General features: G+C 38.7%; 1 protein-coding gene across 1 annotated transcript in view; it reads left to right on the forward strand.

Moving 5' to 3' along the window:
• The window catches only part of PXDN (peroxidasin), a 121,085-nt gene extending 115,804 nt beyond the window's left edge, over positions 1-5,281 (forward strand). Inside the window, 2 exon segments of the mRNA XM_042470403.1 lie at positions 1-95; positions 1,327-5,281. The exon segment at positions 1-95 is cut by the window's left edge and continues 10 nt beyond it. Coding sequence (XP_042326337.1) covers positions 1-95; positions 1,327-1,452 — 221 coding nt within the window. The 3' untranslated portion in view covers positions 1,453-5,281.
• Positions 5,282-16,268: the final 10,987 nt, after the last annotated feature.

The raw sequence follows: 16,268 nt of genomic DNA on the forward strand, positions 1-16,268 counted from the left end.
GGCTCAGTAGAACTGAATGCACTGATGAAAATGGCAAATCATATTCCAGTAATGAAACCTGGAAAAAAGATCCATGCACCACATGTGAATGCAAGGTGAGCAGGCAGAACATTCATGTTTATGTTTTAACATGGCTTAAAGCACAGTTTTGTGTGTATTCGGTTAGCTGTATAGTAAGTGAAGCTTATCCTAAGGAAAGTATGTTTAGGATTGCTATCTTTACTGATTTTGCATTGTGCACTTCTTTCAGTTTATAAGTAAATGGGTCTGCTGGCATAGTTTTCAAATTCATCAGATATGACAGAATAAGCAGGAATTAAGCATGCTTACAATTGCAGCTTGCTGTTTTGGCTCAGCAGCTTTCCCTAGCAAAGAGACAAGCTGCTGTTCAGTATATTGGCTTGTTTCTTCATTGGAAAGAACTACTTCCAGGGACCATGTATTGAGGATAAAATCTGGCTTCTTGACCATCTTTGAAAGAAAAGAAAAAAACAGCAAGCATTTAGCCATGATGGCTGTGCCAATACGCTTGCCAGTGTTTGAATACTGCTAATGAGTTGTATTATTGGTGTCAAGTGTGTCATTCTGCCAGCATGTTTTACCATTTGCAGAAGTCCATTTTCATCAATTATCTAATCCAGTACAGTACTTTGATTCTGTTTATACAAGGCATTGCTTCACTCATTAAAGATGATTCAGCAAGGTGTTGCTTGTGCAGAACAAGATTATTATTATTATTATTATTAAACTTTATTTCTAAAGCGCTGTAATTATACCTGCACTTTTCCCACTAGCCCAGTGTTGGATAGAATTAATGTTTCAGAAACCTGAAAAATAGTTGAATTCACAATGGTTCTGAAGGTTACAGCTTCAACACTATGTTTATCCTCTATTGGAGATAGCATTCCCTTATTGTAAATTTATTTTAATGAGTCTTCAACCAATTGTTAGTTACTGTCTCCAGCATTTCTGTAAGCACATGGCATTTCAGTATTACAATAGTTTCCCTATGTTTTGTGTCAACTACACTAAAGAAAGATGTCTCTTAATCTTTGAGTCCATAGACAGATCTGCAAGTTAGGGACAAATTCTTTTCTATAGCCCTCATATTATTTTTTTTTTAAATTTAATTTTTACTTTGTTTTGGGAAGAAATGAAACATGTTAGTGAATTTTCCTGAACTCAGAATTGCAGTAAAAATTTATTTGTATCTCAGCAGTTCAAGCCATAATACATGTTGGAAGGACTGAATAATACAAATATTGAATCTCTTAATTTATCAATCACTGCTTATATACTTAATCTTTGCTACAATTTTCCAAACAGGTCGGTCAGATAACTTGCTATGTTGAATCGTGTCCACCCCATGATTGTGCTACACCTGTGAAGCTCAAAGGAGTTTGCTGTCCTGTTTGCTTAAAACAAACTATTAACAAGGCAAATAAGCCCTAAGTTTGCATTGCAACTCGCACATATCAAGTCATATGGATATCTGATGATGGCAAATACAGGTAACAGTAGGCTTAAAACCACAACAGCAAATCGAGACATTACAGGACAGCATTCAAATGATGGTGTAACAGTATAAGAAAATGTAAAATTTTACTTGGTATCCCACTAAAAAGCCACACTGTAAAAGTATTGAAAGGGAATATACAATACAGGTCAGGATAACTTTGTGTTAAAATTTCTCAGGTTCAATAAACTAAAAGCTGGTGCTACTTTTTAAAAAGAAGCCTTTGGCAAGTGGTTTGAGGCTCCCGGCCTCGTTTTTATTTCTACATACACTGATGGGCAAATGCCAGGTACCTTTCCATTGGATTCAAAAGCTTTGTTGTTGTTATGGCTCAGTATTGATGCCCAGCTTGCCAGCTGTCTCATAAAAAACAGTGTTAGACCCTCCTGAGACCAACATTTGACTAAGGCAGCTAGTTGTGCTACGATGCGGTTTATTCAACCCCTCTTGCTGTGGCAGTGCCACATCTGGGGAGAACCTTCATTTTGTGATAGATTCTTTCACCTCCACTGGTAGAATTAATGTCTTATCCTATCCACTGCCTGCAATTGCCTTCTCTCCACTTCTTAAAATAATGCCTAAGAGATGGATGGAAAGCATGTGCTTGATTATAAGTGAACAGCCCACTGAGGTCTGCTGCAAACTTTTATATAACAAACTGTAAATTCACAGTTCACAAATCTGTATAGTCATGGGGGGAAAGGACACTGCTGGAATATACATCGTTGCATCATTTTAACTCTTTGGCTGTGGGGAAAATCTTTTCTGGAGCAATAAACAAGATAACCTTCTTGACTGCTGTATAGTTTTAGCCAGAGCTACAGAATATCTTTATTCTCCACCTAAGCAGATGTGAATAATTTCCCCACCTCCAACACTGCAGACCAGATGAGACTATGATATATCGTTGCTTTATCGTTCCTTTATCGTCTCAAAGTGTAGTGGAATTGTCTTAACAGATATACGATTCTAAAAGATTTTCACATGAGGCTGTTAGTGTTCTTAAAACATTGATATATCAGAATTCAGCAATTCAACTGTTTTGAAATCATTTTGTAATCATTTATTGTACATGCGGTGGCATGAGTGCCGCGGGGGCATGCCATTCATTAAAAGTCGCCTATGTATGACGTGGGCGGACTGACTAAGGTTTTGGCATTCTTGCCCAAATCTGAAAGCATCATTCTTTTTATGGAAAAGACATCATGGATACTTCTTAGAAAGTTCTTTGTCACACATAAATGCTCCTCATGCCACAAACAGTAAAAACAAAGAAGGGTTTCTTTTACACTTTCTGAAAGGCAACAATATGAACTCAGAAATAAATCAAATGGTCATTAAAACAAGGAAATATATGACAGTGAGATACCTTGATTTTAGGAAAAAATATAATTTCCACAATGATTGGAAAATAATATGACCCTCTCAAATTCCGTATGCAACTGCTGCATTCCTTTGAGATTACTTGTACGATGACCTCCCAGAGTGTAATTTAGCAAACATTTTGCTCCTGGCCTTTATCACGTGCCTTGGTCAGATCTAAATTCAGACCCCACAGTGTATCTTGAGTCATCACCTATTTTTCTTGGTTAGTCAGTTGGTTTAATGGCAGGTGTCCTACACCTTTAACTATTACCTGTCAGTGGGTACAGCTTTCTCTGTTGTCGGGTTCAAAGAATGGGGAAAAACTTCAGCAGTTATATTTTCATTTGTTCTACAGTTATTAAAGGAGCCTTATTCCTGCTTCACTTAGTACAGTGCCAACTTGTTTTTCATTATGTTGTTGCTATGTACCTTCAAGTCATTTCCAACTTATGGTGACCCTAAGGCAAATAGGATTTTCTGGGGCTGGGATGCTATAGAGTATTCCTGCCCCCCACTATGCAAATGCATAAGGCACCATGTAGCACTACCTTAGAAATGTGAAAAGTGAAAACCAGTGTTACGCACCAAATCCTTATATAAAAAGCGAAGGCTTTTAAGTGCTTTAAATTAAATCCTTTACTTTTTAGGCTCCTGTCATGGGTGCTGAGTCGAGGTAGATATCTACAGATTTACTCTTTTAAAAAAACCAAGTCCATAGCTATATTGTGACATGATTAATGAAAAATACATCAGAGAGAAGGCTTACCAAATAGGGATTAGATGCTCCTTTACATTTTTAAAAAAATGCCAGTTTCATTTTCAATTTTTAACATAGTACTTGTTTTCTCCCGCAGTCCTTGTACCATAATTCATGTTAATAATTACAGTTATGTGAATCTGTGTTCCTAATTAAGATTGTTTGAATGCACTGTCAAATGTGTGTCTTAGTTAACTTGCCATTGTTTACTTTTTATATCTTCCACATTGCCTCCTTATAACCAGCATGTATTATTACAATAAGTGAAGGAAAACATGCATACCTCATTTGACAGACATGTTTGGTGGTGCTTATCACTGAGAATGACTCTTAGTTTCATGGAATTTAGCAGCATTTCCCTGAAGTCCCAAGATACTATGTAAAAATATAGCTGAAGTAATTTGAGTTTAAATCTTTAGAATTTAGGACTCAAGATTGAAAGAATTAATGCTATATGAAAAAAGGAAAATTAAATGGACCTTTTCAAATGATGTGTTTAATTTTTATGATAATCAAGGTGTCCATTTAATAACTTCCTTGCATTAATCATTTTCATCAAAAATAAATATTAACTAAAACATGTATAATGGGGATAGGAACAGTATCTGTAAATGGTGCTGGTAAGCAAAATATGTTAGGAGTGCATATAAAATGATAAATCATATTTTAATGAACTGTTTAAGGCTGCAGTTGAAAATGAATTTACTTGGAAGTAAGCTCCATTAAACATGGGCGAAGGGGTCTACATTCAAGCAAATATAAACAAGATTATACTATAAGGCAGTTTTATTGATAAAGTGGCCATACATTAAGACACATACTTCAGTATCATAAATGATTTTAGTGGTTATCTTTTGAATGTTGAATACACATATTAGGCTTTATTGAAAATCCACATTATGCTTTTCTTTTCCAAACTGTTACCTAAAATTTCCTACACATCTGCACAGATTTGGAAATGAGAATAGATAATACTATTGAAGTATGTTGCTAGCTTTAGAAAACCAGATGAACTGTAACCATACTTTATTTCCAATGTTGTGTCATTTCAAAAAAACTGCTCAGGTATTTTGTAGCTCAGTCCTATTCATGTCTACTCAGAAGTAAGTCCCATTCAGTTCAGTGGGGTTTACTCCCAGGTAAGTGGATATAGAATTGCAGCCTCAGTCATTTAAAAATATCTTTTCCACTTATGCATTAGCCAAATATACCTCTGGTTTTCCTTGTTGAAATAAAATGGAAAGCTAATCAGTATTTCTTCAGATAGTATGTAAAATTATATGCATTTTAGCATTTATTGCTACTAAACATCTGGTAGAGAACTGGATTAGGAAATAGGTCTGATTCTAAAATTTTAAAAGAAATTAAACTTTGTAAAAAAAAATGAAATATGTTCTGTGGATTAAAAGCTCATGTAACATTTTAAAGACAGTAGCCAATGGCTGAATGATCATTTTCTTAATAGTTCTTCAGTTGTGGTTGTTTCATATTTATTTTCTTCTTTTTTAAAAACAAACAAACAAACCGCCATCTCCTACCAAAAATGAAATCTTAGTTAATTTTTATTGTACTTTAAATCTACCAAAGAATTGTTTGCACTGTTATGAATGCTTTTCATTTACAATAAACAGGTCACATTTTTAGATGGAGTCACTGTAAATTATTTCAACAATAGTGTCACAACCAACATTGCAGACACTTTGTGTGTGTGTGTGCGCGCGCGCGTGCGTGCAAGCCTTCAAGTCACCCTCCCACCGCAAAATCTATAGTCAGTCTGGCAAAGGAATAGAAGAGCCTGAGTGGTTGTGACTATCCTTTGGCCTGTTCATTATTGCACAGTGGCTATGGAGCGATGTTGCCTCAGGATCCTAGAGGATTTGTGGAACAATTGAAGTAATGCCTACCAGCAACAACACTTGCTACCTAGACCTTTTCCTTCTGCTGCACCCATCTTCCACTCATAGAAGAAGGAGAGGGAAGGTGGGAAGTCCACTGCACTAGTGGAGTATGGTGGGCCACCAAGATGGTGGCAGAAAGGCCCTGCCAAACCTGGCACAAGCATCGAATAATGTCAGTATGAGAGGTGGTGAGACATGTTTACCAACTCACCGATTAACCTAATAAGGCTTCATTTTCTGGCTGCAGTGTACAAACTATGTCTTCAGGAGCATCTTCTTAAGGGACTGCATGGCTGAGTGGAAAATTAAACTATTTCTCCTGTGGACCTCTTCAATAGCTCTCTGTGTGTGACCCCTTGTCAGGAAGAATTTTACTTATCTTGTGAATGATTGGATCTACTACAATAATAAAGATTAAATTGGATATCCCTTGGGAACAACTACTAAGAGAATAATCTATGTTTCAGATTTGTCAGACTTGTTTTTCACACTCTGTTGCCCATATAAAATGCAGTATTGTTCTTATGTAATCCATGATGATTGAAAAACTGTGGCTGTCCACCCACACAAATAGGACTTTGGATACTCCCCTCCAATTTAGGAAGGCATGGGATCCCAAAATCAGTCGAAGAGGCTGGATGAAGAGTATGCGGGGTGTTTCACACTACACAATCATAGCATTGTGATTCCACTTTGAACTACCATGGTTCCAGCCTATGCATTCCTGGGATTGGCAGTTTTGTTGTTCTTGTATTTCTTCAAGTCATTCCCGATTTATAGTGATCCTAAGGTGATGCTACCATAGGATTTTCCTGACAAGATTTTTTCAGAGGGGACTTGCCTGCACCTTCACCTTCCTCTGAGCCTGGCTTGCCCAAAGTCATCCACTGGGTTTCCATTGCTGAGTGGGGATCTGAACCCTGGTCTCCTGGAGTGGGTTTCCTGGTCTCTAGAGTCATAGTCCATCACTCAAACAACTACACCACCATTGGAAGTTTTGGGAGGGACATTGAGAATTGAGAAGTTTTGGGAGGGGCAGACAGCTCCTCTCATAGTTCTGATCAAACTACAAACCCTGGGATACCATAGCTATGGCAGTTACGGTGGAATTACGGTGCTATAATTGTGTAGTGTGAATGGTACATGATGTTCCAGTATGAGGAAGTGCTGAATGCTATCATCAGGCAATAAGTGGTCTGTCTGATGTCTGAGTGGTATGTCTGAAAGGGCCCTGTCACTGTGTTCAAGTAAGAGAGAATCAAAAACCTTATTATGCCCACGATCTTGTTCAGGGAAGTGTCTATCAGTACTTTGCTGAGAATGAGGGGAGACAGTTTGGTTATTATTTTGTTAAGGGTGACAAAATGCCTACAAATTATATATATATAGATAGATAGATAGATAGATAGAGAGAGAGAGAGAGAGAGAGAGAGAGAGAGAATGAACTGGCCAACTAGATCAAACCTAAACTCATGTATTCCAGTCTTTTGTCTCCTGCCATTCCAAGCTTTGAAACTCCCAAGAGAAGAAGAATGGTGACAGCCCTCCCTTTCTTCACAGCATGGTTAAATCTCAAGAGCTTATACAGTTATGTCTAAGAGCGACTATGCAGCTTGTGTAAATGTAGATAGAAACTTGGTATAATCCTCCTATGGATCCCTTGTGAAATATCTGTCCCAGCTCTCTTTGGTTTTGTTGTGGTATGCCTTCAAGTTGCTTCCAACTTACAGCAAGCCTATCACAGGGTTTTCTGAGGCTGAGAGTGTGTGACTCACCCAAGGTCACCCAGTGCATGGTCAAGTAGAGAATTGAACCTTAGTCTCCAGAATCACAGTTAAATGCTCAAACCACTATATCAAGCTGGCTGTCCTCTGTTTGATTTACTTCTGGGTAAGTATGTACAGGATTGCTGTCTTAAAGACTAGGGTACTGCATCAAAATTGTTCATAAGTGCAACTCAAGCTTGGAAAATGTTGTAGGGAAGGAACCTTGCTATAACTGCCTCCAGTACCATATATAGCTTGTTTGACCCCTATTCCCTTTAGAGATACTTAGTTCACCTACTTGATTGTGGTGCTACTGCTTTAATTCTAGTCCCAGTATTGCATCTCATCTATCCTCTCTTCCCTCAACAGTAACAACAACCAGGCATTGAAACAGATAAACAGATCATTTCTGATGACTGTTTCATATTCTAAGTGATAGGTACTCCCCCTTACCTTTCTTTTATTTCTCATGTAAAGCATAATGAAAAGAGGAGAGGTAACACCCAGTAGAACAAATGTAGAGAAGAGAAAGCCTTGGGGCATTGATAAAAGATGATTTTATTCTTCCAATTCACCCACTGCATTGCAGCCTAATAATATTTAATGGCTAATAAAAAAATTAAAAATAAGTGACAATATATAAGCAACAACAAAACAAAACAGGAGACAAGCTACAATTTGTAATATCAGTATTATGTACAATGTACCTTGCATCAAGATGCATGTAAAATGCTTCTGTTTTAAAAATGCCTATTAACTTAAATAAGTCTATAAAATATTACTTCTTGTGCAACTTTAAAACCACCTGCAGGGATTCTAAAAATAATTTTTGCCAGAACTTATTCCTGGCACCTGATAGTTTTGAGAAGTTGGAGGCAGAGCATTGTACTGCTGTTTTTTTTTCTTCCCCCAGTACCAAGGACATCCTTCTCATAGGAACTCCACAGCAGAATGGAAAGTTGACTATATGAAAGTTAAGGGACTTATATGTTAAAGTAGATGGATGTACTCTGAAAAAAAAAATCCATGAAATACTGCAAGGCTGAAATGCATTGGGATAATTGCAAGGATAAAATCATCTTCAGCACCCTGGGACTTTGTCTTTTCTCTGGGCCAGAAGAAACTTTCTTTCCTACTGCACCTTTCTTTCTTTCTTTCTTTCTTTCTTTCTTTCTTTCTGCACAAATGAAAACCAGGAGGCAACCTAATCACTATGTGCCTTTTGTCTTTTGTTGGCCATGCATAATGATAAGCATTTATGGAATGCAAGACCATTAACCGGTTTCCTTCAAACTTTAACTTACTTGGCCATTTTATGTACGTAGACCTACTCCTGCTAAGAAACTGCAGGGCTATCTGCTTGTGAGAGATGCCTTGGACACAATCTCATCCTGAGATACGCCATGGACACAAACTGAAAACCCTGTTTAAGTTATCAGAAAGTTTTTAAAAAGATAGCTAGATAGATGGTGTTTGTCTTTAGACGAGAATGAATGGTTGCAGTAATGGCAGAGGTGGGGTAGTTTATTCAGGACTAGATAATCTAAATAAGAAAAAGTAAACTCATAGGAGTGCAGGAGAACTGGAAGTTTAAAGAATGGAAAAGAAGCATGAAATGGAACAAGGCAGGAAATAAAACCCTGAGTTTCACATAAAAGTACTTATCCTTCACAACTTGCTGCCACTGTTTAGACACTGGGCTTCTGTGAGAGAATATTTCAGTCTTCACTATAGCTAAGAAGGCTTTTCTATTTAAGGAGACACTTTTGTCTTTGTTGTATGCCTTCAGAGAATACTATATTACGCTGTCAAAGTATTGCCATTCCACTTTTGCTGCTCTGGCTGTGTCCTGTGGCATTCTGGGATTTACAGTTTGGTGAGGCCTAAGAGCTCTCTGGCTGAGAATTCTAAATGCCTTTTCCAAATCCCAGGATTCCACAGGAGCAGCCATAGTAATATAAACTGAATAATAGTGTTAAAACAGTGTAGTGCAGTATTATCTTTCAAGCAATTACCGACATATCGTGATCCTAAGGTGTTTTATTATAGGTTTTTCTTGGCAAAATGTGTTCAAAGAGGGGTTACCTTTGCCTTTGTCTGAGATTGAGAGGGTGGGACTTGCCCAAGATCACCCAGTTGGTTTGCATGACTTAGAGGGCATTCGAACCCTGGTCTCCCAGTGTCCTAGGTCTAATTTGCACTGCAAATTGATACCACTTTGTCATAGCTGAATGCTGTGGAATTCTGGGATTTGTAGTTTATTGTGTTATTCTCTGACAGAGAAGGCTAAATATCTCACAAAGCTACAAATCCTAGAGTGCCATAGCACTGAGCCATAGCAGCTAAAGCACTGTCAAACTGCAATATTTTTGCAGTTCAGATTAGCCCTAGCACAACATTCAAACCCCCTCACTGCTCACTCTTAAAGAGGCACACCCTGAACAAAATAATAAGGTTATTGTAACAAAACAAAACAAAAAGGAAATAATTTTTTTAAGTACATTAGTCAAACACATGCCCCTAATTTATTGCAGTCTTCTACTAAAATGCCTGGAGAGGCAGAAATAAAGCCTTGAAAGAAAGGCACAGCAGGTTATCCATAGCAGGATTGTTGTGTGACAGTCAAGGGCAAGTGTGATCTCGAGGACAAAGTAAAGCTGGGAACTAGGAATCAGTGATCCTAAGCCAGGCATGTCAAGTCATCAAGTCCAAGGAGCTTATCGCTTGGGCAAATCAGCTAGTTTACCTCTTCCGGCTTCAGTTTTGGATCCGAGATGCCCCCGGATGTTATCATAGCTAAATCGCCACCAATCTAGGTGGGATGCCACCACCTGGATGCATCCCAGATTGAAGCCTTACTCAACTGGCCAATTTTTAAAGTTGGAAGCTCCCAGACTTCGAAAAAGTGCTGGCTGAGTATGGCTTCGACCCGGGATGCATCTGGGTGGCAGCATCCCACCTAGATTGGTGGTAATTTAGCTATGATAATATCCAGGGGCATCTGGAATCCAGAATTGAAGCTGGAAGTGGTAAATTGGCTTATTTGCCCAAGCAATAAGCTTCCAGATTTCTGCTGCATAGAGGGACACATCCCCAACAAATGACTGTGCAGCCTCTACTTGAAGACTTCGAACAAGAGATTCCATATTCCCTGGAAAATTTCTGCCATTATTAAACTGTCCCTGCCATTAAGAATTTTCTCAAAGATCTGATTAAAAACTATGACTGTTTGAGGCTTCAGATTTGCACAATATACCTAACAATCCCCATTTAATCTCTCTGGAATTTGTGGTGAAACCTGCCAGGGCCAAATTAAACCATCACTTGGCATGCAACCTACAACAATGGTTTTTTTCCCCTTTCCTTCCAGTTATAGATGGCCTTTTAGCTGAGCTGCAGGGAGAAAGAAATTAACATAGATCAGGTAGGAGGGAAGACAGATAAACTTCACTTCACATCTTTCATTCTGGAACACATTCCAGAAAAAATTGAAGAAAAATTATGTTACTGCCTGCTTCTTGCTTAATCAAAGTCTAGTTTGACCCTCACTTCATAATTCCTCCTATTTTTACCTCTTCTTACCACAGAATGAACAAGGACTGCCGCCAACAAGTCTAAACCTCCCTTCCCCTTTCTTCATTATCACTGCCTTTGTGCTACTTGGCTCTCTTTCTACATGTTTTGAACGATAACTCCAGCCTCCTTTGCTGCTGGTAAACTGTAGAGATCCTTTTCCTCTGCCTCCCTTTGGAATGTCTGGTTTTCTCATAACATGTTTTCCACTCATCCTAAGAGCCACTTTTTGTTCCAGCTGTTACCATAGGGATAAGGAAGAATTTCAACAAAACCTTGCTGTAGCATAGAGCCAAGCAATTTTTGCACAATGTGGGTAAGAGGATTCCAGAACTATCTGTATTGTTAAAGGTCTTACCCCAGGGCACCCTTGGATTCATTTCCAAATATGACAAGTGGTGGATATGTCTTCATTGGCTTGTTCTTTCCTGCCTTTATCTTTTGCTTTGAAGAAGTACAGCTTCAGCATTGTTCGTTCTTATGCAGATATGAAAGCTGAGATTCCCTGAAGGACAGTTACTCTTGTCAGCTTTCTTGTTTCACCCGCTGTGTTTTCTAAGATCTACCAGATGTTTACCAGGCTTATTCAAGTTTAAAGCAAGTCAACACTACAGCCTCCTCATCTGTGAGCCAAATACCCTGTTCGGGGGAAACCCTGAGCAGTAATAAAGCCATCTGATCAAAGGTACAGAATTGAAGAAAACACTCTGCCTTAGTTAGGACTAACTTTTCAGGTTTAGATTTATAGTTTACACAGAATACATTGAAAAGACAGCTCCACAAAGAGAAACAAGGAATAGGAGATTCTTTTATGAATCCAAGCAGTATGTAAGACCAAATGCATTTTGAATGATAACTTATCATTGGATGATAGAAGTTCACATTGCAATTTCTACTCCCAAAAGAAACTACTTGCTCCCTGTAGTGGAGGCTTTTTGCTTGAAATGTGTCCAAGCCGTGCTATTTGCACCTTTTGTCTGTATTTTTTTAAAGCAACCACAGCTCTGTAAGAACCTTGTTTCTTGTTTCATAGGCTGCTTGTGTCAAGGTTCTAATTCCACAAGTGATGCCTGAGACAAGGACTGATTTTTCCCATTAGCAACCATAGTTGTCTGTAACAAACACAATGTATGTAAAACCACTCTATAGAAAAGATTCTGCACAGCCCTGTAGAATCTGTGCACAATTTGGTATCTGAAATGTGTGGGGATCAGAGAAACAGAAAGTTATCTACAATAATACCCTAACCTTTAATGCTGTAAAGAAAAGGTTAGGAAACTAGTGAAGGAAGAAAAACATGTGAATCCCTTTTGCTGCCCTGTATATCTTATATGCAGCAGCATTTCATTACTTATTTCAGTGGGATCAAGGTACAGTGGCCTTTTGGTATCTGCTAGGACAGTGATGGTGAACCTATGGCACGCGTGCCAGAGGTGGCACTCAGAGCCCTCTCTGTGGGCACACATGCTGTTGCCCTAGCACAGAATTTGCCAGAGTTTCTTACTAGAAAGCCAGAGAGACGTGGCACTTCACAATAAATAAGTGGGTTCTGGGTTGCAGTTTGGGCACTTGGTCTGTAAAAGGTTCACCATCACTGTGATAGGATTTGCTTCCAGGACTTCCTGTGGATACCAAAATCCATGGATGCTCAAGTACCTTAAAATACAATAGCATAGTACAGTTATTCCCAAACTTTGATCCTTCAGATCTTTTGGATTTCAACTCCCAGAATCCCCAACCACCTTGGCCAACAGTCAGAAATTCTGGGCTCTGAACTTCAAAACATCTGGAGGAGCAAAGTTTGGGAACCACTGGTATATTAAAATGGCACTCCTTATATAAAACTGGAAAAACAAAGTTTGCTTGTGGAATTTATACATTTTTTTGAATATTTTCAAGCCATGGATGTGTAAAACCATGATTTAAAAAATCTGCATACTGAGGACAGACTGTACTGGGAATATATAGTAAAAAGGTGATTGAGGGGATTGCTGGGGAGGAGGGGATGTCAAAGCCATTGCTGTTGGACAAATAATTGAATTGACTTCTCTGCCATCCATATGGACAAAGAGATATTTGTTTTCCTTTCAATCCCCTTAGTGGCACATCTTTTATGAGCATTATAAGCAAAGGTTACAGCTGTATGGCTTTGGCAGCCAGCATTAGCAGCCAAATGGCCTGAAGTGATCCATGAGAGCACAGCTGTCACCCTACACAATGAAGCCAGAGTTACATGATGAATGGCTTTCTGGGAGGTTGGCAGGAGGAAAAGATAATCAAGGGTATCATGGAATGCCTCTACAGAGAGGCTGACTTGTTTAACTTACCCTGGTGTTCTGGACTAACTTCTCAATTTGAAGGGACCAGAGCTATAGCCTCTGGCAAATTCCTGCTTAGCAATTCTTCCTTTGCAAGAGGGCTTCTCCTCTTCCCATGACCTGTGAATTCTTGGATTAAAAGCACCACTCTGGGCACAGAGTTGCCTATTCTCATAAACAAGTCTCTCAATTGTCAGCCTCTTCCATCCAATGCCTTCATGGGGTATGACTGGAAAACAAAAGCAGCTCTTCCTACCTTACTGAGAGAAATTTGCAGAAAAATATTTTGGTCCCAGGCTCAGAAACATTCCCTACAGGCCAATACCCAGGAATCCCTTACTAAATTAACCAAAATCTGGTGGACCTTAAAAAAATATTCCTAATGATTCTATAATTTGGTTTATGTGTGGGATATTCTTAAATGTCTAAAGGTTTGCATTGGCAGGCAGTGAACATGCTGGTTATACTTTAAAGAGAATATCTTCCCTGCAGCCATTTAAGGAGTATTCTGAATGCAGATAATTTTTCTCCAATCTAGTGATGTTCAGATGTGTCTGAATAAAACTCTCATCAGCCCTTATTTTCTGGCAGGCCAACAGAGGAACCTGCAAACTATCAGCCTTGAAAGGGAAAGAGTTCGTGTAGCCAATAACCAAACTTTCATATCTCTCTTGCTCATATAGATTTCCCTTGCCTCTGTGATCCAAAGAGGTTTTGTGTTGAATGAAGATTTATTAGAATACTGAATACTTGTGCTAACATAAATTTGTGCTAAAATAGAAGATTTACAGGGTAAATCTCCATTATTGCGTATTTGCTATCCTAGTGGCTATTTCTTTTTTCTTTTTTTTATGAAAACCACAAGATGGCTGCTGTGTATCATGACTAGCCTATAGCTAGACATCCCATTTTCAGGAGAAGAATCTGAGTCTCAACTCCCCCTGAGCTTCCATGACTCCAGCAGTCTTGTAGATACTTCACATGCATACATACATACATACACACACACATTCTTGGAATTGCTATACCAGGCCTTTCAGGAATGGTATACTAGGAGCTATGTTGAGGAACCTACCTTGCTTATAAAGGAGGAGGCTTAATTACCACCCAACTCAAGAGGGCATTGGCATCAGAAGGTATAGCCACAGATGACTCTCATTGGCAATGTTCACATCTAAAACATTAGGATGCTCAAGTATAAGAGAAGTCTTCTAAAATGGGGGCCTTCTCAAGAGCAGAAAGCTTTGTGGTTTCTCCAAGTGATTGCATCTGGTTTTAGATAGGACTCTGGAGTACTACGTTACGTAACTCTACACTTCTAGCCTTTTCATTGCTGGAACAATACAGGTCCTATTTTTGTATAACTAGCTGCCTAGTGATTCTCGCCTGTTCTTGGCTCTGACTTCCTAATATCTTTGTAACTGAATCTTGGGTCCTATTCCTTATGCATGATCTTGACTACTTTCTTGTCTCTACCTTTGGAGTACGATCACAACTGGATTGCTTCTTTGCATTTTGCTTTTCAGATTTCCCCAGTAATCCAGGACAGTTTGGTACCGGCAAGTTGCTGTAGAACTTTGTGGATCTGTATAGTCTACCACACATCTTTCATTTTAATTAGCATTTGTTACACATAAAGACGAGATCATTGGCTCTTCCTGTTGACATATATCATTTGGAAATCACATCTCAGATACACAAAGGTAATCTTAATAATGGGTTGTTTCATCACCTAATTGTGTTGTTGTTGTTGTTGTTATTGTTGCGTGCCTTCAAGTCATTTCCCTAAGGTGATCATGGTGTTTTCTTGGCCAGATTTGTTCATGGGGGGGGGTATCTTTGAAGCTGAGATAGTATGACTTGCCATAATGTCACCCAATGGGTTTTTATGGCTGAGCAGGGATTCAAACTCTGGTTTCCAGAGTTGTAGTCCAGTGCTGAAACCACCACATCATGCTGCCTCTGTAGTGGGACAAGTTTGCTAAATATGCTGGTAACTCTTAAGAACAATTTTAATAATGAAACAAACTGGCTGTATTCAGTTACTTGTGTCATCTGTGACAAAATGAATGCACATTCCTAATAAACAACAGCCATCTTTAAGGCTTGGTATTCATATATAACAGTTGGTAGAAAACTTTTTTCCCATCCTAAATAAATAAAACAATAAGTGTTTTTCATTTCAAGCTGGGAGTTTCATAGTTGCAAGACAGAAGCAGCTCCCGAACCTAAGATGGTAACAGTAGCTAGTTGCAAAGAAATAAATCTCACTACTGTGCCTACAGCTTGCTTATGTTTTGCTTTCAGAAGTAGCAGCATATTACATAAATACATGCTGGAAATGGATGCTCATCTTGAGGAAGAGAAAGAAACACTCTTGAAGCAATGTGAGCCTTTGACATCAACCTCACATTTTTACTCTGTTCTTGCTGCAAACAAAAAAGGAAAGGAAAGGGGAAATAGTTAAAAGGAGATGAGTATTAGCAGTGGGCTGAATCTCAGCCTGTGGAAAACTTAAATAGTACAACCCACAGCTATCATATTTCTCTGCAGGCCAAGTCAGACCATAACACATATTCATTAAGTAGCCCCAAAGTCCTTTCAAACTCCTACATTCAAATTTTTAGATACCGCTAATGGAATTGTTAATTAATGTTGCAATGGACCTCCCCCTCCCTCCTTTTCAGACACAAACACATAACCAAAAACTAATGGACAGTCTTTGAAAAATCCATCTATACAAAAATAGTAATAATGACTTTCCAAGTGTCTCGGTTTATGGCAGCCATAGCTTATTACACCACACATCTCAAAATGTGGGTTTTTCCCCCCAGCCATCATTGAACGTGAAGTGCTTGGAAATCAAAATTCTAAAGTAAGGGGATGCTAGAAGCAGAAAAGCAGGTAACTGTAATTCATGAGGAAATCATGGTGGATGCCTCTAAACTTGCCAGAGTTGTTATAGTCCAAACTGAAGCTCCCCGTTTCAAGTTAGAAAGCTGAAATTTAGGCGGCGGGGGGAATGATCACTAAAAGAAAAAGAAAAAAAGAGGCATTTGTAACAAAATCATGGTA

This window comes from Sceloporus undulatus, chromosome 1, assembly GCF_019175285.1.
Source record: "Sceloporus undulatus isolate JIND9_A2432 ecotype Alabama chromosome 1, SceUnd_v1.1, whole genome shotgun sequence".
In the NCBI taxonomy this organism is placed as follows: domain Eukaryota; kingdom Metazoa; phylum Chordata; class Lepidosauria; order Squamata; family Phrynosomatidae; genus Sceloporus; species Sceloporus undulatus.